The sequence below is a fragment of the Callospermophilus lateralis genome, chromosome 2 (assembly GCF_048772815.1).
Source record: "Callospermophilus lateralis isolate mCalLat2 chromosome 2, mCalLat2.hap1, whole genome shotgun sequence".
Taxonomy (NCBI): domain Eukaryota; kingdom Metazoa; phylum Chordata; class Mammalia; order Rodentia; family Sciuridae; genus Callospermophilus; species Callospermophilus lateralis.
The window spans coordinates 158076307-158096094 of NC_135306.1; the positions used below are offsets into that span (position 1 = coordinate 158076307).

General features: G+C 47.0%; 1 protein-coding gene across 1 annotated transcript in view; it reads left to right on the forward strand.

Annotated features, from left to right (window-relative positions):
- Tub (TUB bipartite transcription factor) overlaps positions 1 to 19788 on the forward strand; it is a 59280-nt gene that overhangs the window by 28789 nt on the left and 10703 nt on the right. Inside the window, 2 exon segments of the mRNA XM_076844191.1 lie at positions 19016 to 19067; positions 19582 to 19744. Coding sequence (XP_076700306.1) covers positions 19016 to 19067; positions 19582 to 19744 — 215 coding nt within the window.

Here is a 19788-nt window from a genome sequence, read left to right on the forward strand (position 1 = left end):
TAGATGCCCAGTCAGGGTAGTTGTGCTCAGCAGGATGGATGTGGCTGATGTTGTAGTCCCTCAGGGACTGTGACTTTGCCTGAGAATCAGACCTCTGCTTATACTACAAAATCATAGGAGCAGGATGGGCTTATATGTCCTCTGTACTAGTATTGCCAGCTCTAGGCAAGGGTCCAAGCTTACCATAGAAGGGTTTGTCCCTCATGGCTCATCCTCTCAAAGTTATTTTTTTTAAAAAAACTGACTTCTTATTAGCTTATTTATTACTAAAAACACTCACTTGAGGCACCAAGTAGACACCTAATTATAGCACTGATCCAACTGCTTTGTGAGACAAAATTCAGTAATGTGCCATTCTGGGACACAGGGCAGGATGCCCAAACCATGTAGGCATGCTCCTGCAGCTAGTACTGGTGATCCACACTAGGCAGCAAGCCAGTGGGCCACCTTGGCTTTCTCATCACAGAGCCCTGTTCACAAACCATCTGGGAGCTTACCCTCCCTTCCTTAATCACCAGGAGATTAAGAAATTCCTGTATGTTATCAAGTTTCAGAATCCCCTTAGAATTTTTCTTTGAATAAAACAAAGTCTCATTTTAGGAAAAATTACTCTTTAAGATCACCTCTTTATCATGTAGGAACAGATTAGGAATCTCCATTATTCAAGTTCTTTTTATAAATCTGAGTTATATTTTCTTCATAAGGATCACAAATTAGTCTCAATATTATTTTAAAACTTTTTCCTTATACATAATCTTTCCATTATAATGAGATATCTTTTTTCATTTTGTTCTGTGAATGATTATTATGTTATATAGAAATGTTTTTGACTATTTCTTTTTATCTGGCACTCTTATTAAACTTTCTGATTCTGTTGATTTTCTTGTTGATTCCTCCAAGTTTTCTTGGGATCCCAGTACAGTATGTATATTATTTTCTATAATAAAAATCATGAATCCTCCTTTCTAATATGGTAGACTAATGACTTCATCAATGCCCCCCTCAGAAACTTTAAGGAAATACAGGTATTTGGGTCCCTGTTCTATCCCTCTGCTTTCCTGAACCTCAGCCTCAGGCTCAGATGTAGGACCTGGGTCAGGGAGGGTGGGCAAGGGAGATAGATTCCAGGCCCTGCGTAGAGCATTGGCAGCAGTAGACAGAGTGAGAGTTTGGCTTGTCTGAAAGCTGACCATTATGGCTGAAGAAAAGAAACTCGATCCACTTTGTAGGCACTTTTAAAAATTTGGTCTGTGAAGGATTTTAAGCAGCAGGTGCAAGGACAGATTTGCATTCTGAAAAGATCACTCTGCCATGTGAGAACAGACTGCAGGGGGCCCAGAGGGAAAGGGGGTGCGGATCATTATGTAACAACAGTTAACTCACACAGCCTGTTACAAGTGGTTTCCATATATTAACTAGTAAGTCTCCAGGACACACCAAAGTAGCTCATGGCAGAGCTTGGCTTGAACCTAGCAGTGCTGGCTCCAAAGCCCACCCCGATGCATCAGATTATCATAGACAAGGATGGTGGCACTGGAGATGGTGAGCAGGACTTAACATCCTCAGAAACTGGTGATGGATTGTGTATTGGAGGAAAGGAAGGGAGAGGAGATATCAAAACAATGTTTCCACATACTCATTGGCTATTCAGAGTTCTTGTGTGACCTGTGTGCTCACTTTTCTGTTGTGTTATTCTCAAGTGCTTATCCTTTATCCTTCTCCCTAGAGGGGGAGGAAGGCCCACATTCTGGATTGCATCATGCACCTCCTACCTGTTTTCTGGGTGTGTGGTGGGGTGAGGGGCAGGTCTCTGTCCATCTGGTCTTTTCTTGGGTCTGAGTACCCCTTCCTCTTCTCTCCCAGGGTAGTTGGTAGGGGGAGAAGTATATATCCTTTTTTTTTTTTTTTTTTTTTAAAGAGAGAGTGAGAGATGGAGGGAGAGAGAGAGAGAGAGAATTTTTTTTAATATTTATTTTTTAGTTTTCGGCGGACACAACATCTTTGTTTGTATGTGGTGCTGAGGATCGAACCCGGGCCACACACATGCCAGGCAAGCGCGCTACCGCTTGAGCCACATCCCCAGCCCAAGTATATATCCTTTTAATGTAGATCATCAGATGGGGCCCTTGATAATGGGACTGTAGTGACACTGGAAACCTTAGAAATTATCTAATCCAATTCCCTTATCTTATAGCTTGATACACTGAGGCCAAGAAAATTGAGGAAGGACGTGTCTATGATCATAGAGGCCAGGGACTTAGACCTTAGGTTTCCTGATACAGAGATATTAACAGTTATCTTAAGAGCATGTGTGGACACCAGCTTATGACATCAACAAATGTTTTATTGCCTGGGAGGGCCAATGGAGGATTCCAAAGTCTGTTAGAGCCAAGAGGGGGAGACGGGACACATTTACAGATAGTTTGAATTAATCCAGAAAAAATGGAAAATGGAAACCAGGCAGGCTGAGATGCAAGTATGGTGAGCTGGGACACAATATAGAGACCTGAGGAGTGGCTGGAGCAGTGGTCAGGAGTCTAAGCGTAGTCTGAGCTAGAGGAACGCATATTGCCTTCAAGAACCCTGCCCATAGGGGATGCAGAACTTTGAAGTCCATTCTGAGACCTGGCTGAGCTCGCCAGTCTCCATGGAGACACCAGAAGTCCTGACAAATGTGAGGGCTTGTACAGGGTCAGCTGGCTCCAGATATCCAGGTCAGAATTGGGGCGTGACAGGACAAGGAAGGGGCAGGCTCTGTGATAGAAAGGATCATAGTGACTGCAGAGCAGACACAAGGACCTGGAGGGAAGGTGGACTCTGATGAGGACCAGGAGCCAGGGAAAGAATAGAAGGAGGTGAACAAGGCAGAAGTGGCTCCTGCCGCGTCCAGCCACCAGATGTGGGCTTGATCCCAACTAAGGATATCTAGAAGCCAGCTGTGCATCACCTCCTCCAGGTGCCTGAAAACACTGTGGCCCAGGCTTCCCTTGAAGCTGAGTAAATCCTTGTGCTGTGACCATACACAGTGCTGTGTCTTTCTATATAATAGCTCCTCAGGTGGCTGTGAGAAATCCGTGAGGTAATATAAGTAAGTGTTTAGTATAGTGCTGGTCCTACATGAGGGCTCAGTGAGTGGGAGCTCTAATTACTATATGTTGTCCCATGTCTATTGTGCTCTGGACTTTTGACAGCATTCACAGGCTCACGTTCCTTCTCTCGGTTCAGCCTCACACACCCTGTGTAACAGGTAAGGCGTGCAGTTTCCTTTAAATGGATAAGAAAACTGAGGCAAGCCAAGGAGAGTGGTCCCTTGTCCCCCAGTGAATTAGCAGCCCAAAGGGAACAAGAATTCAGCTCTCCTATGTCTTACCTGTCTACACTTCTGTGCATTTCTTCTATAAGATGAAAGAATCCTATCCTTATTACAGAATTGAGCCAAACTACAATGATTTTTTTTCATCTCCTAACAGTCCTGCTGCAGAGTCAAAATATCTGAGAAAGCTAATATCGAAGAGTCTTAGAAATCGTCCTGATTTTCATGAGGCTTAGAAAGGGGACTTGCTCAAGGTCACATAGCAATTAGTGACAGAGCCAAGACTGGAGCCTGAGACTGGTGTTCTTTCCTCTATACCCTCTGTCTCTATAGGTCTTGGAACTTCTATCACCATTTCAGAGATGGAAAAACTGCCGGAGAGGTAAAAACTGCCACCTCCTCCAGGGGCCTGGAGCCAGGTGCCTGGAGCTTGACTATAATCCTATAGCACTACAGTTCAGGCCTCTGTTTAGAGTCTAATGTGTATGAATTAGCAGCTGCTACAGGAAAGGGTCATGGAACAGAAAGATGGTATATTGCTGGTAATAAACTTTGTGAATAGTTTAAATTGTATTTCAGGAGCTGATTCCTCTACCTAGAGAGATTAGTTTGAGAATTCAGAGAAAGATTGTTTAAAATGCATTTCACATTTTAAATAACCTTGGTTTTCTTAGATGAAGGGGGGAAACAGGTCAAAAACAAACTCACAGGCTTTTCTGAAAGGTTACAAAATAAAATGTCCTTTGCTAGAGGATATAAAGGAAATGGCTCTCTGTTTGACAAAGGAGAGAGCTCTGCTAGATAAATCCTGCATTATGAACAAATGGGAGCTCTCTCCCTCTCTTCCTGATCAGCTTAATTCCTTTTTGCTTATCTGCAAATCCAATAATGCCAGTAAAACAAACCCTCCTGGAGACTGAGCAAAGGGGCCTGGGCCTCAGCCTCTGAAGCCCTCTTGCTATTTAAAACACCAGCTTTTGCTCCTGGAAGAGCTGGACTTGGTCGTGGGTGGGGAGAAGCCAGCAGAAGGACTTGGCTAGGAACAGAAAGCGCCCCAGGTCAGGGACACTGTGTTTCCCTATGCAGGAACACTCAGCAAAAGCCCCCAAATGGTGAAGTGTAGAGTGAGTGAAGAGCAGTATCAAGATCCAGCATCCTTCCTGACTTCCCTCCCCTGCAAAATAATATCCAAGCTAAAAATTGTATGTTTCTCATGCCCACATGCATTAGAATATGGCCACGTTAGGTGTCACTTGGTAATATGTTATAGTACATTAGATGACCAAGGATACTTCAACATATGGCTTTAAAAATTTTATTGATTTATCAAATTGATTGTGTACCAACAGTATGTGATTATCATCTAGGGATGTTGTCTGTGCTATTTAGGGGGTCACTAGGAAATCTCAGGAGCCAAAAGCTAGAGTAAAGAGGAGCTCTGAGCCCCTGAAAGAAGGGACCGCAGGGAATAGAGGATGTGGTCCCTAGGGTGGCATAACTGATGACGCTAGATTGTGTCTCCCTCACACTGAGTGACTTTTTGTGAGACCAATCACATTGCCAGCTTGTAGAGCTTTTTAATAGCACATAACACTTCTCTACAATCGTATTCCATAAAATAGTATCATAAAACTGTTGCTCTGCCATTCAAAATCCCCCACAAAGGATGCTTAGTGATTCATCCTGTGAACTTAACCATGTTCCAATTGATAGACATTTTGTTTGTCCCCACTCCTGCTAATTTCCCCTGTTATAAACAAAACTTTGATAAATATCTCTCAGATTCAATTTTTTACTTCATTGTGTGTTTCCTTTGGCTAGATTTCTGGAACAGGAATTAATGAATCAAGAACTAAGGCTCTTACCATTTGATTTTCTCTACAGGATGGTGGAGAAAACCTGTAGAATTCTCCACTGCCTGAGTTTGAACTTGAACTCTATCACTTACTATCTGTATGACTTTGAGCAGTTTATGTACACCCTTTTGGTTGTTTATCTGTAAGATGGGGATAATAATAGTACCTGCCTCATAGTACAGTGGTGAGGGTTAAGTAAGAAGAGCCATGTGCAATTAAGCTGAAGAGGCATGACTCATGAGATATCATCATAAAGCAAACTTTATTGTCTCTCACCATCTCTCAATTTATTTTTATAGGGCTCTTTTCCCCTTAAAATTAGATTATAATCAGGGTAAATCCCCAAACTTTTCTGGCCATATTTGGTTTCCAAAAGTCATTCTATTAGTCATTTACCTGTACTATTTAATTTTAAAAAATTCTTGAAACTTCAGAATCACACCAACTCTTCTTACCCCACAGTCTGCTGTAGGGAAGCTGCTTGTGGGGAGAAGGTCTAGCTTGCAAATTACTGACTGACCCTTTTGAGGGCCCAAAATGGAGAGAGGAAGGAGGGGGAAGCCAGGAGGGGCAAAGCAAGTTCTACAGTGACTCTTTCCAATGAGATGCTATACATCCTCTGACCTTCTGTCTCATTAGGGTGCTTTTGTGGAATTTCTTCCTCTACCTCCTTTGATGTGGGTGATACTCTCTCTGCATAGCTGCTTTTCTCATTCCTTTCTCTGGGGTTGGGTCGTTTGCTTGCCTCTTCCTCTGGTGTCACCTCCTCCCTCTAGGGAGTCCTCTTGGCCTGAATCTAAGCCAGTTACCTCTGATTCTCATGCTGGGACCCACAGGAACCATTCCTGTATCATTTGGCCTGCCAACCTGGGAGCTCAGATCCTGAGTCAGCAGTACCTCTCTGCCATTAGGGCAGCAAGCTCTTTGGATTTGTCAGGTGTGAATCAGATGCTCATCCACTGTGGCCCAAGCCCACCAGAGCCACAAATTAAGCTTACTTAGGAGTCTCTGTAAAGCCTCACTCTGTAGATTTGACATGAAGGCAATATGTGCATCTCCTATTTTATTAGGGATCACTGGACCCCAGAGACAATTCCTAAAATTCCTCCTAAACTTCCAACAACCCTCTTTTCAGCATCTTGGAAGAGAGGCACAGACCCAGGCTTTTCTAAGTCCTGCTGGGTGTCTCCTACTTCACTTTGGAATCTGATATCTATTAACTCAGGGCTTCAACTGCAACCCAGACTGGAAGAGTTCCATTTCATCATGCTGTTGCCCAAATTTGTTTTTATGAAATACACAGAGGAGTGCCTGGCAAAGAGCACACACTTAACAAATGATGGTTATGTATGATCCAAGCTCAGGGACTCTCTATTTATATTCATTTCATAACCATTATATTTGGTTTTATTCCCATTACTTTGTTTTATACTTTATGAGTCTCCTGTTTCCTGAACACTATGCTTTTGAGTGTGTATGTGGAGATTATTTGCTATTATATTCAGCAGCGATTTGGAAAACGGGCCTATTGTTTTCTACTGATGGTTACTTATATTTTTTCAAAGATAGCCAAATGCCTATTTATCTCATTTTAATCATTTACAATGGTCTTTGTATATGCTGTAGTTATTTAAGTAGGGATCACAGAGAGCACCGTCTAGCCACTGACACACTACTGTCTTACCCTGATATCTGCCTAACAACTTTGAAAAGATATTGGACTTTGGTTTAGGGCCTGCTCATCTGGGTCCTGGTGCGCAAAAGGGCATTCAGTCTCTTAAACCTACTTCATTCAAAATTCCCCGCAAAGGCTGCCTAGTGAGCCATCCTCTAAACATAGAATTGTGGACTTATCCAGTTCCCAACAGAGAGACATTTTGTTCCCACCCCTGCTTTTTCATCCCTCCTACCCCACTTTTCCCAGTAGCCATCTATCGATTTCCAGTACCGCTAGCCTTGTCTCCTCTCACCCTACTCCTAATTCTGTCTTTCTAAAGGTTACATATGGGCACTTGATTCTTAACTTAAGATTCCTCATTGACTATAAGATAAAATCCATCTTGGGAAGCAGGGTGACAGATGATCTGGCTCTAATTTAACTTTGTAGGTCCACTTACTGCCATACCAAACCACTCACCCACATGGCACCAAACTGGTTCCACCCTGGTTTTCAGGTACATCGATCATGCACTCTCATGTCCTCATGACTTTGTTCATGTCCTGCTTTGGAGTGAGCACAGTACATGGCCAATCATAGAATCTTGGTGACTGTTAAGTTTCCCCCATCCTTTCTTGTCAGCCTATGAAAAGCCTACTCATTCTTCAAGGCCCAACTCAACTGTTAACCTTTTCTATTTATAGGCAAGGCTTCTCCTAATGTGACCTAACTTCTTCCAGTACCACTGACTGCCCCTCCATATGTGTACACCTATATTATAACATCAACACCTTGATGCTGATATGGTTGCTATTTCTCCCCGTCTCCATTGCCAGACTGAAAGCTCCTTGAGAGCAGTCCTGCACCTGACCTCTGCCAAAGCTACCTCAGCCCTGCATTGGCCTTTGAGTCCAGTATAGTTTAGTTCATTTTGTTTTGAATTGCCTTCCTCAGTCTTCAAGGCTACAATGCCAAACTACCATGTGGGGCCAAATCTGAATAGATATATTTGTTATTCATATCCCTTTATTTCCTAAATTGGCAAGAGGTGACCCACACTCAATAAAAATGTTACCTTAGGGATAGAAGATGTAAGCGAACACATGAAAGTGACAAGGTTCCAAATGCTCATCACCCTCCCTGGGGGAACTGGTCTTGTTGAGGTGAGTTGGCATTGGTATCCTCAAATTCAGGTGACAGATGATGGGGTGTCCTTCATTCTCCCTCCCAAATGATTGCCATGTCTGAAGATACCTAAAATGCAATGGGAAAAATTTAAATCATTACAAATATCTCATTCTTGCAAGATTTGGACAGGTGGTAAGGGAGGTGTGTTGTGATAGCTGTGTGGCAGTGTTCTAGCAGAGATAACCTTATTCCTGGGGCTTATTTTGAAAAATTTGGACATCTTCTTCAAGTCACCATATAGCTCAGTTGTAAAAAATGCAATGTTTAACTATAGCCTAATATAATAATTTTCATATGACTTTCTGGAACTTTTTGGTGGTAGGGATTGAACCCAGAACCTAGTGCATGCAAGGCAAGCACTCTACCAACTGAGCTATATCCCTAGCCCTCTGGATTTTGATAAAGTCAAGGACATAAACTTAAAATGTCAACCAGGGAAGCCATGTGAGTGAGAAAAAATTTGAGTTGAGTGTGCACACACACTCTTAGAGTATGCACACCCCCCCCCACATATATATATATCAATACATGTTCAACAAATGTTCATGTTCAGACCTGTTCCAGTTGCAGGACCATCTCTCATACACATTCATATATACTCTTATCATATAAGCATATAGTCCCCCTGGCTCTCTAACATGTACATACACATAGGCCTTCTTGCACATGTGTGCACACACATATGCATTTACCAGCACACAGACCCCTTGTTCCCTCACATCCTGTGTGTGAACATACAGCCTCTGCACAAAGAGACATGGAGAGCTGTCTTATTTCTGCACCTCTTTCTACCTCCAGATTTTGCTCCCTTAGGACAGCCTAAAGTGTCTATTTAATAGATTCAATTATTCCAGGCTCCTGAGACCTTCCAACTTAATTCTGATTGCTTTAAGGTGTCAGATAATTTGGGAATAAAGGGGTGAAAACAGACTCAAATTCTTGAAGAGAAAGTCTTCTAGGCTGTAATCATCTCTGAAGAGGTAGCTGCTGACTGCTGCTTTGGGAGGATTGGCCTGGAGAAAAGGGTCCCCAGGGATCAAAGCAATTGTCTTCTTTCTTTTAGGCATGGCTCTGTCCTGAAGAACAGAGGCTTCTAGGGAGGGGTTTTACTGCTGTGCTTTGGCTTCAGAGGCAGGGCCTAATCCTTTCTGCTGCCTTTCCAGGGAGACTGGGTGAAAACAGAGGCAAGGCAATGGCCCTGCTTTCTGCACTGCACCCTACTCCCACGTGGTTTATTTTGTCTGTTCTGTCTGCAGTGACAGTCATGGCTCTTGAGGCTAATAAATAATCAGAAATAACAGTGTTTAAATAATGTCACTGCTGTGCCAGACAGAGATAGAATCAGACCAGTCCTATGCTCCAAAGCCTGGAGAGGAGGCTCAGGGTGTGTGCATGTGCACTTCGTGGTCTGATATGCAGGAAGAAGCTGAGAGTAAGGGCTGTGGACCCATACTCCTTGCATGTGAATGCTAGCTTCACCATTGACCAGCTAGGGAACTTAGTGCAAGATCCTTGATTTCTTTGTGCCTCAGTTTCCTCCACTCTAAAAGGGAGATGATAATAGTACCTAGCTCTTAGGGTGATTGTGAGGATTAAACAAGTTATAGTATGCAAATAGCACCTAGAACAGTTTCAGTTCCTGATGCTCAGCAAATGTCCAAATATGTTGATTATTGTGTTTGATAGGTAATGGGCCAGACAAGGCAAGGCTGAGAAGCTTGGGGAGTCCTGGGGTGGGGATGCTGGCTTGGCCCCAGGGCAGGGGATGAGACCCCTCCCTCAGGCCTGCTGGCAGTTCCCACACTGTTTTCTACCCGGTCATGATAGCACCAGAGGATCCCCCACAGAAACTCTTCTGGCATGGTTGGTTGCTGAATCCAGGGTGAACATGAGGACACTAGAATGTTGTGTAGGGACTGTGTTCCTCTACAAACCCTTCCCTAGACCCCTGCTCCCTACCCCCAGGCCTCTGGCAGGCCCCTCAGCCTGCTGTGTTGCTGGGTGCCTGGCCTCTCCTCCCTGCTTCCACCACCCTGTCTTCCTTAGAAATGCCTTGTCTGGTATTAAAAGGGTCCTATCACAACCCGGACCACATCAGCACTCAGACGTTAAGAGGATCTTTGCTGATAAGTTTTTCCTCCCATGAACTGGCCCACAGAAAGGTCTTTGGAGGGCAGAGATGCTGGTTTAGTTTCAGCTCCGTTACTTCCTAGCTTTATGTCCTTAGGCATTTTAGCAATCTTGGGACTTTATTCTCTGGGAAATGGGTAAAATATTTACCTCTCAAGGGTATTTTGCTGATTAAATACTATCACTTTGTAAGAGCTGGCAACACAATAGACCTTGACTGCTGCAGCTTAGACTAAGGTAGCCCTGCTTGAGGAAACACCTTCTTTGGCTTTGGCTCCCCAGGTGGGCAATGTGAGACATTCTTGATGAGGAGAAAGCCCGCCTGCCTGTGTGCTCCACCTGGAGGTTCTCAGGACCTCTCTTTGCTCTACAGGCGTCCCCCTCCCTTACCCCCTGCCCCCGCCCAATCTGAGCAACGGTTTCTCATCCCTTAGTGGAGATATGTAGGTTTTCGAATCCTCCCGCATCATAGAGGAAGAAACGAAGGCTCGGAGGCCTGGAGACCGGCCTGATGCTGGCAGAGCCTTTATTAGCCCTAGATGGGCGCTGGCGCGGTACGCGAGCCCTGATCCCTGAGATTTCAGGGAAGGGGCCCGAGAGCGGGCCTGGGGGTGGGGTCTCCTCCAGGGCGGGGCTAGGGAGGCGGGGCGGCCGCGGCTGCCACGCAGTGCTAGGGCCCTGGGCGCTAGAGGGGGTGCCCAGCGTTGAGAGCGGCCTCTCCCGCCTCCATGCGCGCTCCCGCCAGCCCCCGCCCGTGAGCCTGCTGCGGCCCCGCGCACTCCCGCCGCTTTGCTCACCGCGACGCGCAGACAGCCGCTCGCCAAGCCCGCGGCTGGGGCCCTGGCGTGCAGCGCGGGCCTCGGCGGGGCCCAGCGCCCCGGCCCGGGAGGATGCGGCCCGAGGCGGCCGAGGAGCTGAGTAGGGCCCCTGTGTCGGCCCCTGCTCGTCCCGGCTTCCAGAGCCGCAGCCGCCGCCCCGCCCCCGAGAGACATGACTTCCAAGCCGCATTCCGACTGGATTCCCTACAGGTATGCGGGCGCCGGTCTCCCTTCTTTTCAACTCGCGGCGCGGGCAGGCCCACCACCCTCCAACGCTGAGGGCGTGGGGCGGACCGAGGGCGCCCGGCCAGGGTCGTCCATCACCTCAACTGGGGACGTGGGGCCGGCTGGGGGTACTGGGCAGCGCTCAGGACACCTATACTCTCCGCATCCTTTCCAACACTGGGGACGCGAGCTGGAGGCACTAGTCTTTACTATACCCCAACTTTGCCCGAGCCCACCTACCCTGCTTCACTCCCTAATTGGCCCTGGATGCTGGAAGGGGCCCGTGGCCTTATTGGGTCCAGCATGGGGCCGCCAGGGGAAGGAACGCAGACTGCTGTGAGCCCCCTCCTAGGCCTGGCACCGGGGTCACACGCCCGTATAGTTTGCATGCACAGACCCATACATCTGCATGCTTGCACCTACAGGACGTCCTCGCTTTGAGCCAGAAATTTCCCTGCTGGTTGATTTTATATATTCAAAGCATGAATTTGTGAAGACAGCTATTCTGAACCCAAACCACATGGGTGTTCATATGCACATGCACCTGTATATCTCTACAGACACCAATTTTGGGGCTCACACAGGTGCATGCCTACCTATCTCTGTGCATACACATCCTGTATCTGGAGAATACCTGACACTTATTACCCCTCACAAGTATTACCATGTTTCAGGGACTTGTTAAAAGGATGATACCTGGGTACACACCAGCTCACAATACATAGAACTGCCCTCAAATGCACAAAAGCACTAAAGAACCCAGGTACACTTAGGGAAGCCAACCTCCCTCTGTTCCCAGACACTGTGATCTGACCCAAGAAGGTCCTGGCTTTTCTTCTTGTGAGAGGGCTGGGGGTTAATCTGAAATCCTCACACAGTTTCAGGCTTTCCCCATCCTCTCTTTTCCATCCTCTCTTTTCCATTCTATTACCAGGGAAAGGAGCTCATTGCCATGGTAGCACCAGATCCTTGTCTACCCATTGGCTCCATGGTTGCCATGGGCTACGGGGCTGTCTCTAGGCCTCCTGGAGAGGCAGGAGTGTAAAAAGGGTGCTGGACTGCTAAGGCTCACTTTTTATTGCCAGTCCAGGTGCACCTGCCTTTAGATGATAGGACCAGACCCTCAGGACCAACATTATAACCCACTGCTCTAGGAAAAGAGCCTGGATTCCAGTCACTAACAGAGAGTAATTCTGACAGCTCTCTTCCATGAGTGTCCAGACAGTGTCCCAAATAGAAACCAGCTGAAACTGCCTGAGGCTTGTTAAAAGCAGATCTTTCTGCAAACAGGCACCTGTCACTGGCTTGAGAATTCAGGATTTCTCTTGAGAATTGTTGTTGGCCTCCAATCTCAGTTCCTGTGGGGGTTTCAGGGCTTCCCAGGTTATTTTGCATCCCAACACCAACACCAACACACACACACACACACACACACACACACAAACTTGTGCCAGGTGTCACCCATAGAATCTCCTGGAGACATGTACATACACATCTCATTCTCACATGCATCAGGGAGACATGGGGCTGTGCTGACTCAAAAGAGCATTTACCCTGGACAGACATCCAGTTTAGAGGCATAGGTAGTCTCTGGATTATCCTGGCCTTTCTTGGCACATGTGGGTGGAGGATCTTGTAGAAGATGAGTATTGCTGATCATTTTTAAGCCCCACAGAAGTGCCTTGGCAGTGCCCATGGGCTGAGTGGACTCCAGTGTTGTGGAAGTAACCTGTGAGGGAATCCAGATGCAAGGTGGTGGCCAAAGACTGAGGAGAGTTGGAAGGGACAGCACATGGCTATAGGGATGATAGTGTGTTTAGGATCTGGCACACTGAAGGCTGGGCTGAGCCAGGCCAGGTCACAAAGAAGCTTTTTCCAGGGAGCCAGGGACTAAAGTAATTTGTAGAGCTAATTGGGAAAACCTGCCTCATTCTAGGGAGGTTTTATCCTGTTCCTAATAAAGGGGACCCCACGGAGGTAGGGAAATGACTCTGTCCTCCAACAAGTGCCTAGGACACTGGTATCCTAAGCAAGAAGTAAATGGCACTTGATCAAGCCCAGGTCCAATTCCTCCTCCCACAATCAGCCTAGAGCACTAAATCCTGCCATCCTAGAAGCCTAGCTGTGAGGAGCAGCTTGGCACCTTTGCAGTCCCATACTGCTTGCTTTCCTTATTCTTCTGCCATCGTGCTGTCTTGTTATGCAGTAAGGAGGTAGGTATCAAACTGTAGGTGGGCTGTAGTCAGAAGTTTCCAGGACCCCTCCTTCCCTGCCTGCTGGGTATTTCTGGGAGTACAGAGTCTGGAAAAACATTGAACTTGGGGGGTAGAATTCTGCAATGGAGAGATTTGTACTCAGAGAAGGAGTTTCAAATTGTCTCTTACATTAACTGGGCTGCTGATTACAGGCAAAGCCACAAGCCTGTCTGATCACAGAGAAAACTGGGGCAGAAAACAGACAAGACATTTTATTTGCAGCTGGGGGTGGGGCAGCTGCATGTGTGCATGTGCTTTGACTGGCACGAGAGGTTTCCTTAATGTCACAGCTTGTCAGAATTGGAATGTGACATTTTGTTTGGGAGAGAAGGGTTGGCTGACATCTTGTTAGCTCTGCTGGTGGGGTTTTACTCTCTCTGGTGGTTGCATCTTGCATTCCCTGGGTCTAGCTCATTTTCTTGAAAGTAGTGATAATTGGTGATAATCTTCTTATGGGTAATTTTAACTCAGTTTATAATGATCATGGAATAATCTCACATTCTGACTTAAAGCCGTTTAGTTTATAAAGGTGAACAAAAAGAATCATTTTTTGCCTTTTATTTTTTTCTATTACTATAGTAATTTTCATTTCTCCCAGTTTATTTTTACCTGTATCCTTTAAAAAAATTTAGAAATTTTGGTGAATTAGTTATACATAATAGTAGGGTTCATTTTGACATATTCATCAATGCATATAACATAGTTTTTCCCCATTTCTTGAGGAGTATTAAATGCCCATAATACATGACTTTACAACTGTTTGTAAGTTGTAGGTGGATGTCTCTCTGAGCATGAAGAAGGACTGTGGCCATAGGTGTCTTATGCTGAGTGCAGTTGATGGCCAACTCTGTACTCTTGTCTGCATGGTCCTAAGGCCAGTGTGTGGTGTTTCCCTCACAAGGCCATAAAACCCTTGAGATCAGAGATATTACATTGTTCCTGACTGTGTCTCCAACACACATAAGATGGCCTACTTCTTTGAATTAATGTGGCATCTCCAGGTAACTTTTAGGGCTCCTTACCTCTCCTGGCTCCACATTTGGGTTTTCCGCACACCTGAGGGATACAGTGCTTTCCCAGCACAGCAGGGCTACCTGGAACACTGCTTACCAGGTATGGCTCTAGGTCACAGAGACTCTCAGGCCAGAAGCACCCATGCAGATCGTTTCGTTCTTTGTGTGAATGCCCCCAGTAGCATGCCTGCCAAATGCCTTCTACCAGCTGGCTGTGATGGTGGAGAGTTCTTCCCTTGAGTTGAACCTGAGCATGGATCTGGGTTCCTCCTCTTTTGGGCCCTTGTTAGGTTCCTCCTTCCACTTGCTCACTTTGCTTTCTAGGGAGCAATATGATTGATTGCTGATTGAGCAAAACTCCTGACTACTATAGTTCTGCTACTAGATATAGCCTTAAAGGTACCCTGCATGCTTAGGGCTACTACTTTGCCTCTGGCAACTCCTTCTAGCAACTTCCCAATTTTCTGTTCTCTAAAGATCACAAGCTGTGTCTCATGGTTTCTTTTTGCATGGCAGAGTGTTAGAATTACCTATGGCACTTGCTTAAAAAAATAAAAGTGAGTGGGGAGCGCACTTTGATTCTGGGGCATGTTCCTCAGCAGTTCTGAATTACCAAGTCAGGGCTAGTGCCCCTTATAGTTTTAATGCACCTGATATGTTTAGGAACCACCAACTAAAATGGGGACAGCCCATCCTAGAAAGCCAGAATTCCTATGAACAACATTGCCCTTTTTTCTTCTGGAGCTGGCCCCATTCTCAGTGTGTTCCAAGCAACTGCAAAGTAATGGAAGCCACAGATGTGGACTTGCTGGGGTCTGGCATTGAGCATAGGGTTGCAATCAGATACTCTGAGTGGCCTGCTTCCCCAGACAACCCAATTCTTGGATCCCTGGGTCCAGCAGGGGCAGCTTCTACTGTGACTGGGAGAAAGAATAAGGACAAGAAGAGGGGAAGTTGAAGTGGGCATGGAGAAAGTATCCAGATGGTTAGGTCTGTCCCCAGGCCTCTGGCTAGCACTGATGAATTAGATGGAGTTTTTAAGTATAAGAAGAATGATAGAAACAGGTTTCCTAAATATGTTGGCCATGTCTGGCTTTTTTTTTTTTTTTTTTTTTCAGCCTACACAAAAAGTGCCCCTGTGCTTTTTATCATCTTTTTGTCAATCATGATTCACTCCCCAGGAATCTGTCAAGTGCCTCTGGGAGAACTGAGTGGAGGCAGCAGGCCTTGGTCCTGAGTAGAGCAGTTGAATTGGTGGACACTGCAGATGAGATTCAGTGGCTGATACTTTCCTGCACCTCCTTGGTCTGGTCCTTAGCAGGAGGTGACTGTAATGAAGGAGTCTCCAGGTTCAGCTGGAAGACCTATTCATCAGTACCCTATCTTTGTCCGAGCCTCCTGGCGGGGCTGCAGCTGGCAGCCTGGGCTTGGCAGTAATTCCATTGTTGGAGCTCTAGTGATTAAAAAACCATTATTGTCTCCTTGCGTGGTTTTCATTTAGTGCTGCCTAGAATGGTGCCCATCAAAAAGAGGCAGGCTGGGGAGGTGTTTTTGAGAGAGATCGACCCTTAGGAATGGTGCTGCAGTGGAGATGAGGAGGCAGGGCTGGCTGAGGGGGCAGAGAGGGAGCAGTGCCTGTGAGGAAGAGAGGAGCTATGGTCTTGCTCCTCGCTGGAGACAGCCATCATTGTCATTGATCTCCATGACCTGCTGCCATCTGCTGGGGGATTCTTTGATATTCACCCGGGAGAGACATTGTGTACTTGGATGCATTGTCCTTAGGCAGGAACACCCTTCTAGTACAAGCTTGTCACTGCCAGGTGATTGTGGTCTTTTCATAAGGAGCAGCTCTCCAAGAAACATGTGCTTCCCCAAGAACCTGGTTTCACCCAGTGTTGTGTCCACTCTCAGGGGCTCCTAGTATCAGTGGATTTATCATAGGCCTCCCAGGTGGGTCTTACTCAATCAAGCACATATTGCTTCCCTTCTGTCCTGCTCCTTCCGAGCACGCTCCCTGCCTTCGAGGGTATTCTTTCATGTCTGGTGTCTAGTGAGGTGGTGAGCAGCTCTTTTGGGTACTTCTGAAATATCTAAAGTTTATAGAATCTCTTTGAGAAACTTCACCCTTGTGTTCATCCATCTTACTCTGAAGGCCACACTAAGTTTTTTCTACCTGTAATTTTATCTGGTGATCAGTGTTATGAAATCTGTCCTTTTTCTCCTAACAAATTGGAGATGGGGACAGAGAGAGGAAATAATGTATTCATGGAAAGCAGTCTCATGCCTCAGACATAGCTATGTGAAGTCCATAGAAGTGACAGTGCTGTGGTAGGAAAATGTCCCCTTATTAGGGGCACAGAACAGTGAGACTTCTGTTTCTGGAAACAGTTCATGTTCTTCAAGCTACTACTGTAACCTAACATTTCCAGAGGTGGCTTTGTTGATGTGACCTTTATCTCTCAGTTGGATGGCCCCTTTTCTAAAGGACTCTAGAAATACACATATGCACCATGGAAGGTATCTTCTTTGTCCTGCTCAGCCAAGACCACTGCTGTGGATGACCCAGGTGACTGCCTTATTCCTTGGCACTGCCCTCTGAAAGTGTGTATGACATCCCAGTCAGCTATGAAATGCCCTGTCCCTCTGGCACCAAGGAAACCTTGCACTGTCTTACTGAGGTCATACAGAGACTTCTGTGGCCAGACCACTAGCACATGACTGTGAGGAGTTACAGGATGTCCCAGGCTCCTGCCCAAAGCTCAGCAAGCAAAGCCCAGCTGATTTTCAGACCATTGTTCCTGTCAGCCAGGTGCAATGAACAGAGCCCAGACTGCATTTTAAATCCATATTCTGGAATTAGGGGAGTGACTGTGCACTGCTCATGCCATGGTGCTCAATGAGGTTTGGAAATCAGTCTGTGAGCAGATACTTTGCCCTTGGGTAACTCAGTCAGGCCTTTGACTTGAGGTACAGAGATGGTGGATAGCTGTGGCCTCTCAGACCTGGCCCAGGTGCTAGAGATGCCCTCAGGTAGCCCCAGATGCAACTGTCCCCTCTTAGGGCTGTTTTTTGGGAGACTAATACCTAGAAACATGTCTTTTGAGCAGTGTCTTCTCCTGTGCTCTGGCAGCTGAGGGTTTGGTGAACAAAGATGTTGTGCACACAGCCCTACATGACAGTTGGGGCTCTTCTGATGTGCATAGTAGCATAGGAAAGGCCTTCCCAGATGTCAAATAGGTAAGACAGATGCCAGCTAAAAGGATGCATAGCTCTCAAAGGTTGTTGTGGGTGAACTGTGATACATGGACTTCCTTCCATCCTTTGGCTGGCTCCCTCAGAGATATGAGTAGTTCAAGGATCATATAGGTCAATGTTTGTTCCAGCTAGAAAGGGCTAGCTGTCAGGGAGTAGAAATGGCTTTACCTTGTCTTTGAGGTGATAGGCCTCTCTTTCCCTTCCACACACCATACTCACCTTTACACAGGTATCTGCATGCATGTTTGCATACATACACAAGATGTACTCACACATTCCTTGTAGACCACAGAAACCTAATGCATTGGGGCCTGCCTGAGCAGGGACCCACACAGAGGTCTGGTTTGGCGAAGGCTCCTGCATAACTGCACCAGGGCTGCCTGGGACTTCCCAGAGTGCAGATTCTTAGGATTCATTTCCACTCCATGCAGCTGTCCTGACTTTGGCTTTTATAGAATTTGGGCCTAGGGTGTCTTGGGCTAGCCAGAAAGCTAAGTGGTTTGAGTTGCCAGCTTCCTACTCATGTTCTGACTTCCTGGGAAGGAATGCCAGGCTGGATGAGATGAGGCTTCCTATCCTAAGACTGGTCAGCTCCCTGTGCTGTTTATGCCACGTCTGTGACCAGGGAAGAGCTGGTGTCTGATTGCTGGGCAGACATTGACCTACTGGGGCCATCCTGAAGACATCCCCACCCAGCCCTAGACCTGCTCTGAGAGAATAGTGGATTTCTTAGCTTCCCTCTCCTAAATGAGGAGGACACTCTACCCTCTAAAGGAGAGTGGGAAGGTGGGTGGTGTCTGCCTATCTGGGAGCCAGGAGTTTGGGATGGGAGAAGGGAATCTATCCCAGAGGACCCAGCCTAAAGGATAGAAAGGAGGAACAGGAACTGGTGAAATCACCATGGGAAGCTGGAGGGAGCAGGCCCCTGGTTTGAAGGCCAGTTCAGGCCTAGATTGTGGCTGATGCTTCTGCGTGGGTTTCCTAGGTCTTAGTCAAGCCTGCCCTGTTTTGGGATCTAAGAGGAGAGGCTCATTCTATTCTTATTGGGTCCAGGCTGGCTGGTAAGTCCTTGGAGCAGTTAGTCCTATCAAGAGATAAGCTCCTGAAGTGTCAGAAATATGACTCACACCCTTCAAAGTGGTTCTTAGATGGCAGCTTCCATGCTTCCTCCCTCCACCAATTGGCTCATGGAATGACAGAGCCATGACTAGAGGAATTTAAAAGACTCATTTGCTGTGGGGTGGACTCTACTCATATCCTGGCACCTGGTGGATAGGCTCTGAATACCCCTCTCTCATTCTGCAGTGTCTTAGATGATGAGGGCAGCAACCTGAGGCAGCAGAAGCTTGACCGGCAGGTGAGTGAGGCTGGGACTGGGTGCGAGGGCAGAGTCTGGATTGGGTATCCTCAGGCAGAGAGGGAGGGCTCTTTCCATGGTCCCTGGATGTTCCTATCAGATGGGGAAGAAGGGAGCCTGGGAGACTCCTGCACTGAGGCTCCACACCCCAGCATGGCTTTAGAGAGCCCCACAGGGGCTTTCTGCTGACCTGGGTAGGTGAGGGGTTTATCCTGTTGGGTTTGTCCAAGCTGAGAATGTCACCCAGCCTAGGTGAGGCTTCTGCCAGGGAGGCAGCCTGGACAATTGCATTTAGAGGGCTGAGTTGCTGTGCTGTGGTCTTCCAAGATAGCCAGGCCTGAATTGTGCCACCCTTTCCTGGACCCCAAGTTTGGGGACGCTGAGGACATGAGGCCTTGACACCCAACCCAGTCAGCAGGGCACTCTCTCTTGCCCCGCTGTGGGAGCCCTCCTGGTGGAGGCAGGGGTGGGTGGGGGGACAACTCACCTCTGTGTCTTCCCCGTGCCTCTATAGCGGGCCCTGCTGGAACAGAAGCAGAAGAAGAAGCGCCAGGAGCCCCTGATGGTACAGGCCAATGCAGATGGACGACCCCGGAGCCGGCGGGCCCGACAGTCAGAGGAACAAGCCCCCCTGGTGGAGTCCTACCTCAGCAGTGCTGGCAGCACCAGTTACCAAGGTACACCCTGCTTCCTGCCCCAGGGACAGCCAGCCTGGGAGACT